Here is a 10,150-nt window from a genome sequence, read left to right on the forward strand (position 1 = left end):
GCCCCCGTCCCGCCAAAAAAAAAAAAAAAAAAAAAAAAAAGGATGACTAATAAGAAACTGCTGTATAAAAAAATAAAATTAAATTTAAAAAAAGGATGACTAATCTTATTTGAGGAAAAAATAAAAAGAAAGCAGTAATGGAGGAATAGAAAAAAAAAGATATATATATAGAAAACAAACAGCAAAATGTCTGACATATATCCTACCCTATAATTAATTACCTTAAATGTAAATGAATTAAATACTTGAACCAAAAGGCAAAGATAGGCAGAATGGAAAAACAAACAAACAAACAGGGTGGCTGGCTGAATAAAATCCCCAAAGATATCAGAACCTAATCTCTGGAGCCTGTAAATGTTACCTTATATGGCAAAGACTTTGAAGATGTGATTAATGATCCTGAGATGCTTAACACTGGATTGTCTGGGTGGGTTCTAAATTCAACCACAAGAGGGAGATTTGGCTACAGACACAGAAGAAGGAAATGTGCATATGGAGGCACATTTGAGATCAGAGTGATGTGGCCACAACCCAAGGAATACTGGCAGCCAAGCAGAAGGTGGAAGGAGCAAGGAACAAATTCTTTCCCACATCCTCTGGAGGGAGCACTGCCATGAAGACATTAGGCCAGTTATGCTGATTTAGAACTTATTGAACTGTAAGAGAATAAATTTCTGTTGTGTAAGCCACCAAATCTATGGTAAATTTGTAACAGCAACCACAGTAAACGAATACAAACAAGATCCAACTATATGTTCTCTAAGAAGACACTTGATTCAATGATAAAAAGATGGGGAGAAAAGGCTGTATCAGTGAATATACTAAAAACCATTGAACTGAACTGTAGACTACCTGGATGAACTGTGTGCTTTGTGAGTTGTATCTCAATACAGCTATTAAATATAAAATCACTGGGGAAAAGGATTTAAGGGATCAAATAATAATCCCATATGTTTATAAGGAACTAGTGTGGTTAATTAGAAATATAAAAATTTGTGGTTTATTTGATGTTGTGAAAAAAGTGTAATTATGTATGCTGTATCAATATGTTTGAGTTTTAATCCTGTGAGGATTTACTGAAGTAAAATAAGAGAGCACCAGGAGAAGTGATAAAATACCATATAAATGAGAAGTGCTAAGAACAAAAAGTCAAGAATGTCTGTTTGGGGACTTCCCTGGTGGCACAGTGGTTAAGAATCCGCCTGCCAATGCAGGGGACATGGGTTCAAGCCCTGGTCCGGGAAGATGCCACATGCTGTGGAGCAACTAAGCCCATGTACAACTACTGAGCTCACACGCCTAGAGCCCGTGCTCTGCAACAAGAGAAGCCACTGCAATGAGAAGCCTGCGCACCACAATGAAGAGCAGCCCCTGCTCGCTGCAACCAGAGAAAGCCTGCGCACAGCAACGAAGACCCAACGCAGCCATAAATAAATAAATAAATAAATAAATAAATAAATAAATAAATAAATAAATAAATAAATAAATAAATAAATAAATAAATAAATAAATAAATAAATAAATAAATAAATAAATAAATAAATAAATAAATAAATAAATAAATAAATAAATAAATAAATAAATAAATAAATAAATAAATAAATAAATAAATAAATAAATAAATAAATAAATAAATAAATAAATAAATAAATAAATAAATAAATAAATAAATAAATAAATAAATAAATAAATAAATAAATAAATAAATAAATAAATAAATAAATGAAGAATCTTTTTCCACATGCACAAATTCAACACTTATTCAATGACTGTATCACCACACTCAGTTTCATTATAAAGTGAGGTGGAGTTTTTTTCTTGGTTTTAATTCCAGAGTTGTGATGACTGGTATTTGACAAATTTCAAACAAGAAAAATGAATTCCCTTGCTATCTTTATAGGTCTTGTTTTATAAAATACAAAACATGCCCTTGATAAATTTGTGTGAACATTTATTTTTTGTAACTCATTTAAATTACTTTCTTTTAGGAGCACTTTTGTATCATAAATCATGACCTACCTTTCACAAGTTGGATTTTTTCCCCCTACTTATTTGTTTCTATTAGAATGAAGGATGCCCAAATGAAAACATTTTAACACAGTTATGTGTGTAAGCCTGTAAATTAGATCCAAAAAATGTTTGACCTGGAAATTAGAACCTGCTAAACAACAGTGAACATTTGATGATAGTATCTACTTATTGAGTATCTCGTATATTTTACTTTAATTTCCCAGGAACCATGATATCAAATGATGTTTCTAATAGAGGTCCCAAGTCCAAGGATATGGGTCAGTTCCCAGATTAGTCTGAAATCTGAAAACTCTCCATCCATGAAGTAGGCCTGCTCTGAAGCACTTCGGAACCTCAGGGTAGAGCCTGAGAAATGGCAAATGCTCCAAGGAAATTGGCATTGCACTTGGCTCCGTGGTATTGCTTAATCTGGTGTTCTCATTTTGGACTCACAACCAGAGTTAGATCAGAAACAGGCCAGCTTCCAGGGACCTTGACATTGTAATGGCCTTGGTGAGTATATCTGGCCCTGGTGTGGGCCAAAGTCTCACTCCCTGAGGCCCAGACTCCTCAGACTCTGGAAACAATCCCCTTCAGGGGCAGTTTGATTTCCAGCTCCAATTCCTATTACCTCTGACACCTTGAACAAATAATTTCACCTCTCCGAGCTTCTATTTTCTCATCTGGACAATTGGGTCAACACCACTTAGAAATGGCGGCAGGGGTTGGGAAGGAGAACAGATGTGGTTTAAGGGTCCAAACTTGCAACGAGCAGTAAATACGTCTTAGAGGTCTAATGCACAATATTGGGAACAGAGAGAACGTATATATTTTAATCATCAAACTTGCTAAGAGACTAGAACTTAATTTTTTCAACCACTATAAAGAAATGATGATTATGTAATGTGATAGAAGTGGTAATTATCGTTACAATGGCAATCATGTTACAATATAAAAATGTATCAAATTAACATGTTGTGCTTCTTAAACTTACACAATGTTACATGTAGAATATATATTTTTTAAAACAATACTTAGATATCTTTAGATATCAGAGTTCTTGGAAGACTACATGAGAAATTACTCTGTGCACAGTATTCAGTAAGTGGACACTGTCATTAATAATAATTCTACCGAGGAAAGGGGTGGTGGAACCCTAGTTAAGCATCACATGGAAATGAGCATGGAACTCGGGTTAACTTGGCTAAAACTGTTTTACCTCTGGGCTTTCCATTTTGACAAGCTCCTTAGCTAGAACTTTAGCACAGCATGTCAAAAGAATTGCTTCTTTTTTTTTTTTTTTTTTTTTTGTGGTAGGCGGGCCTCTCACTGTTGTGGCCTCTCCCATTGCGGAGCACAGGCTCCGGACGCACAGGCTCAGCGGCCATGGCTCACGGGCCCAGCCGCTCCGCGGCATGTGGGATCTTCCCAGACTGGGGCACGAACCCGTGTCCCCTGCATCAGCAGGTGGATTCTCAACCACTGCGCCACCAGGGAAGCCCAAGAATTGCTTCTTGAAATAAAATTTAAAGAATCTAGCCAAAATTTTTGGAGAAGGAAATACACGCCTATAAAGCTGAATCATGAACGATTGTTTTTCCTAAGATGAAATCAATGCAACTTGGCCAGTGAGCACAAGAGTGACCTGTTGCAAATATGTTAGTTACCAGAACAACTGACCAGTTTGAGCAGCTATACTAACAACACTCAGAACTTTCCATTCTCCCGAAAAGGGGAAGTGTGGGAAATGTTCTGGTTTCATTCCGATCTGAGCAAATGTAATAGATTTGCTTTGCCTTTATCAATAGCTGTGTTGCTACCCCATTTAGAAAACGTCATGCTTTGGTCACATTATTTCATGTACGTGCCTCCTTGAGCCATAATTACAATTCATTTTGTGCCTGCAAATCTACATTTAAACTGTGGTTATTGATCGTTTCTTAAATTGGTCAGTGAAATATCTAGGCACTAGTAAGTCATTAAATAATAGGTCACTAGATAATTCTGGAAGCAAGAGAGGTTTTGCTGCCAGGAATAAAACATGTTAAGGTGTAACCTGGTACCATTCAATATACATACCGGTGTTTGCAATATGTAGCACTCCAGAAATTATTTTCGGCATCCCCTGGAAAGGGACCAAAGCATCAAGGTCATTGAATCTTCTCCAAGACTTCTTAGCTTTGGGACTTTTAATGTTGCCTTCCAATATGCAAGTAACTGCAGAACAGCCGCTCCATCGAGCCCTGGACACTTCTTTCCTTCCAAGACGTAAAAGCCTGTCCATTCTCCAAAATGCTTTTGCAAAGGCTTTGTGTATGTTCTCATACTCACTTTTCAATGCTTTTGTCTCTTTCTTTATGGAGGAGAAGGAGTCTTCTATAGCTCTGTAGTCTTCTCTAAACACTGTGTGAAAAGAATTGATTACTTTTTGCTCTTCAGGGGTCATTTGGTAGGAAGGATCAAGTCTGGAAAGTTGGTGGAGAAGTAAAACTGGGAGTTCCATTGATGTCAAGTCTGCTGCCGAGGCACCGTGATGTCCATCAAACAAACCAAAAAAACACACATTGGGTTTGTTGCCAAAGTTATTCACGACAGTGAATTTATCATTCATGTCAGCTCTCCATGCAGAATTCCTGTCTTCGCAAATGGCTGCTCCTTTAATTAATAGGTGACAGATTTTTTGAGGATATATTGAACTGTTGTGAATGTTATCAATAATCTTATAGTATGCTGGTATTTGTTTCTTCCAAAGGAGCTCAAAAGCATTATTAATGCTCTGTAAGATTTTTTCAGTAAATGCAAAAGATGACAATAGTTTAGCAATGATGGACTGCCTCTGATCAGCAATCGCTGAGAGCCCTGGTTTCTTCCCACCCATCCACTGAAAGCCCAATGTAGCCAGAGCTACATGCTGCTTTTTATGGAGGAATATTCCAGGTAGGTCAATTTCATGCTTGCATATGGAACAGGGAAACGTGATCATCTCATTATGGACCTGCACTTCGTGATGGTCTCTTCTTTTTCCTTTTAAAATGCTTTCTTCTCCATGTAAGTGGGACTCCCTCATCTGAATCATATATCAGTTTTCTAGTGTACAATTGCCTTGATTTCCAAAACACTCTGCAAACAGGATAAAAGATATTTACATGCCTGGAATGATGCACTGAAAATCCCTTCAAGCAGGCCCCTATCTTTGCAATTTGCTTTGGCTCCTTGAGATTTTATATCGGCCTAGAATATTCTTATTCCTCTTTCTGTGATTCCCCCCCCAAAACACATAGTAAGTACTTAAGGAATTGGTGATTGGCCTGTGTAGGCCCAAATGAAATTCGGCAAAATCTCCAGAAAGTCAGCTAGACCTCTAAGAACAAATACTCAGATAAATCAGCACAATGTTTTATCTAGGCAAGTGAAGGTATATGCTTGAGATCTAGGAATGTGATTTCAAATATAAGCATAATTATTTTTGTATTTGATTTTGTCCTAATAATAAAATAATTTTATTTAGATAATAATATTATATAAAGAAATATAATAATTTTTAAAAAACGCTTTTGTCCTAATTAAAGAGTTCTCAAGAAAATGAATGGGAGATGCCAAAACCAAGCAGAATGATGAAAAGAATGGATAGTAAGGACAGAATTTTTTAGGACTGCAAAGGGAAAGAGGTATGGCCTGAGGAAAGGAAAGGAGCTGGATGATAAATTTCCAGAAAGCAGACACCCTTTCTTACACTCCTTCCTATCTGAAGCATCCACAGCAGTACTCAGCACATGAAGCCATTTGTATCCATTTTTATGGGCAATTCCTAGGGCAGGAAATCTTTGAAAGGGCCTGTGGAGGTATGAGAGGCCTGAAAAAAAAATGCTTTGGTTACAAAATATTTTAAAACCTGAAAAATCAAAGTTAGTGACTTTAAATGTTTATGAAATGTTAGCTTAAAACCAGCTAACTTCCAGATGCAAACTAGTATTATATATAGAGGATGGATAAACAACAATGTCCTACTGTACAGCACAGGGAACTATATTCAGCATCCTGTGATAAACATAATGGAAAAGAATATGAAAAAGAATATATGTATGTATAACTGAATCACTTTGCTGTACAGTAGAAATTAACACAACATTGTAAATCAACTATACTTCAATAAAATAAATTTTAAAAAATGAAAACAAACTTATGGTTACCAAAGGGAAAAGGAGGTGGGGGAGGGATAAATTAGGAGTTTGGGATTAACAGATACAAACTACTATATATAAAATAGATAAACAAGGCCCTACTGTATAGCACAGGGAACTATATTCAATATCCTGTGATAAACCCTAATGGAAAAGAATATTAAAAAATTATACATATGTATAACTGAATTGCTTTGCTGTACAGCAGGAACTTAACACAACATTGTTAATCAACTATACTTCAACTTAATGTAAAAAAATTAGCTAACTTCAACTCAACTCATATATGAATTATATTTGATATGGGTATATTTAGTCTGCTCCTTTCCTTATGTGTATTTAATTCCCTGATGTGCACAACTCTATTGGATACAGCTACTCATCCCTACAGTAAAATTTCATTTACAAATTTCCACTTCATAAATGCTCATTGAACTATTAGCCTATTAACAAGCTTTCCTGGCTTTGCCTCACCAACAAATTTTGGTTTCTTTTTGTTTGTTTTTCTATTTTTAACTTTTTCTTTATTCAGTTATCTTAATTAAAACAGTATATTTTATTAATGTTGTCTATAAAATGTACAGATATTTGGATTTAGCAGCAGAAAACCACCATAAGAATCTAAAAGAAACTTGTTTCTTTTTTTAGTGGAAAATTTTAAAATCACACAAAAATGGAAACATATAATGCGGCCCCATATACCCATCACCAGCTTCAACCGTTACCAACATTTTTTCACTCTCGTTTCCTCTGTGCCCTCAGCCACGTTATTTCATTTTACTCATTTTTACTGGAGTATTTTAAAGCAAATCCCCCAATTCTATGAATCTCACTCATTGATATTTCAGTATTTAGTCAGCATCCATTCACTTCTTCAATACCTACAACAGGCCAGCTACTGTGCAGCTACAGTGCAGCTTACGAATAAGGCTAGTGTCTTGCCCTTGAAGCTATGGGGGGAGGAGTCTGTAGTCCCACCCATGTGCTCATACAAAGAACCAGACAGGTCAGATGAAGCCAGGACAGAGCCCCATGACAGGGCTCAACCAGGGGCCCAACCTTCATCTGGCTAGGAATTGGCACCATGACACTTGAGAAGCTGACCTAGAAAAACGCTCAGTTAAGAAAGAGCAGCAAGGGCTCCAAGGCCAAACCAAAGAGATGACCAGTTAGCAGGCAGGAGGAAGAGGACCCAGCCAAGGAGGTGGACAGGCACACAGAGAAGTAGTGGAAAAACATGGGTACTGGGCTTCCCTGGTGGCGCAGTGGTTGAGAGTCTGCCTGCCGATGCAGAGGACACGGGTTCGTGCCCCGGTCCGGGAGGATCCCACATGCCGCGGAGCGGCTGGGCCCGTGAGCCATGGCCACTGAGCCTGCGCGTCCGGAGCCTGTGCTCCGCAACGGGAGAGGCCAGAACAGTGAGAGGCCCGCGTACCGCAAAAAAACAAAGCAAAAACAAAAACATGGGTACCGGCAAAGCTTTTCAGCTCTTCTGACCAAAGTGTATATCAAATATTTTTAAATTGCTATTATTTGGTAATATTCAGATAAAGGATACAGGTTTTCTGAGGCTTGTGGAACTGTTGGGACCATATATAAGGCATACCAATTCTATAGTTAGACCTAGAGTCATCAGATAAAAATAAAGTTATATCAGAATTTTATATTCCTATGTATAGCCATAATACAACTCTCTCTCACATGGAGCCATTCTTAGAATATAATGCATCTTCATATATTCGTTCATTCATTCATTCATTCAACAAACACTCGGATGTCTGCAATTTTCCAGGCACTGGTTTATTTGCTTGGGATAGAGATGTGAACGAAGGCATTTTCTGTAATGAAACTTATATTCTGATATGAAAGACAGACAATAAATAAATAAAGGAAACATGGAAACATGTAATATCAGAGATAAGTACTCTCATGAAAAATGTAGCAGAATAAAAGGAGAGAGAGAGAGACAGAAGCCCTTTTTGTATAAGGTAGTCAGAGGAATATACCACTCCTCCACGTACATAGTCTAACAGGAAGCCAAAGTTTCATTTGATGACTGAGAAAGTGGAGGAAAAAGAAAACTGCAGATACAATTGTTCGTTGACTACATTTGTTATCCAATACAAATGAAGAAACGTTACCTGAAAGCGCTATTAACTTCCATGTTCCTTTGGGATTGCCACCATCCTTTGCCCTCTCTTTACCACCTTTCCCAGCCTCTGTTCCTCCAACCTGGCTAGTGTTGGCAGTGGTAGGAGTGGAGGGGTGGGTGATAGTGGTGATGGTGGTGATGCCGGTGGGAGGGTCCCCTGACTTGCTGGTGGACCTCTCTGCGTGGAATGTTTACTACATCACCTGGAACCTCAGTCAGAATTCACTCTATGATTCTGAAGAACTGTGAAGCAATAAGGTCACAAATTGTGTTAAGCAACAAACTTGTCTTTGAAATTTCTGAAAGAAGGATCATTCATTGAATAGGCTGCCTTATGCCTGCATAATAAGACTTAAAAAATGAAAAGAGTGACTCTCAATTAATGTACAGTTGCCTTCCCACTCAGGGGTAAGGTATCTCAAGCCATCTCTCCAGGACACCCTTCCTACCTGCCCTGGAGAGTCTCCCCATCCTGCCACCCCAAGTCACTGCTTGAAAGGTACAGGCTTTTTGTTTTTTGGACTGTCTTTATTTCTTGGGGCTGACTTTATTCCTGGTCGATATCTTTAGTTCCTAGGTTCTTAATCCACAGCGGCCTTCCACTTTCTCACCCCAGGCCTGTATTAGAACTAGAGACTTAGAACAGCTTGTTTGCATATTGAAGAAGATTGGACAAGCCCTACTACTTACTGGATATCACCATGAGCACATATCCCAGTCAACCCCAAATTAACATGTCCAAAATGGAACTCACCACCTTTCCTCCAGAATCATCTCCCACCATTAACTTGGTTAGGCTAGAAACTATGTTTTCCAGAATGCTTTTCCCTGTGTGGTTCCAGGTTAGACTTGCAAGAAAGGAATTTGAGGGCAGTACATCTGAACGCCGCCATGGTTCGATGAGATGACCCCAGATGCAGAGGTGCCTAGCAGGTCCAGCTTGCCCTCGCTCCCTCTACGTTGCCAACAGCAGTCCCAGATCCACCAGCAAGTGGACCCCCAAAGGCAAATACTCCCTCCAGATTCCTCCATCAGTATGCCTTCTGTGGTCCTACTTCAGTGGCCGGATATCCTTGGCATCTCAGACTGGCTAGGGACTCCTCTGGTCCTTACAGCTCCCTTTCCCAGATGTTCAGTTGCCTGGCGGCTCCTTCCACAAATCGTGCGTGTGAGGTCAGATTTCAACAATGAATTCTTTTTTTTTTTTTGGCCACGCCGAACGGCATGTGGGATCTTAGTTCCCCAACCAGGGATCAAACCCACGCCTCCTGTATTGGAAGGGCACAGTCTTAACCGCTGGACCGCCAGGGAAGTCCCCCAGAATGAATTCCTTATTCCATAATTCCTTCACACCACTCATGCAGGCGTACTGCCTGCTCACCACCAGCAGCTGCATCACACCCATGCCACGTCAGTGTGGGAAGGTTACTGAGGCAGTTCTTTCAAGCAAGTCCTGAATCTTCTGTCAGCTCCAGCTCCCGGGCGGGGTCAGGTATCTCTCTCAGGGTGGCTGAGCGTTCATATCTCCACATGCAGCCCTCAGGCCCGCTGGTGATTAGGCTTGTAGGAAAACCTCCTTACAAAAGTGGCTTAGGATCAACTTCTTTCCAGAGAGGCAAAAATAGAGAAAACGTATTCCCGAAATACTTTGCAAGGGAGCAGTTGGGTCTATCTCTACATGGATTCTCAGTAGCTTCTTTTCTTCCAAAGTGTATTTGCTGTCTGTTAATTTTGTCTATGAATTGATTAATTATTTTATGTTATTTCTTTTACTGACAAAGACATGTACTTCTATTTATTTATTAGA

General features: G+C 38.9%; 1 protein-coding gene across 1 annotated transcript in view; it reads right to left on the bottom strand.

The window, feature by feature from the left end:
* The window catches only part of PP2D1 (protein phosphatase 2C like domain containing 1), a 22,030-nt gene extending 12,282 nt beyond the window's left edge, over positions 1-9,748 (bottom strand). The window contains 3 exon segments of the mRNA XM_028492611.2: positions 4,090-5,021; positions 5,023-5,222; positions 9,638-9,748. Of these exon segments, the coding sequence (XP_028348412.1) occupies positions 4,090-5,021; positions 5,023-5,222; positions 9,638-9,748 (1,243 nt within the window).
* Between the last annotated feature and the right edge of the window lie 402 nt (positions 9,749-10,150).

Source organism: Physeter macrocephalus, chromosome 1, assembly GCF_002837175.3.
Source record: "Physeter macrocephalus isolate SW-GA chromosome 1, ASM283717v5, whole genome shotgun sequence".
NCBI lineage: Eukaryota > Metazoa > Chordata > Mammalia > Artiodactyla > Physeteridae > Physeter > Physeter macrocephalus.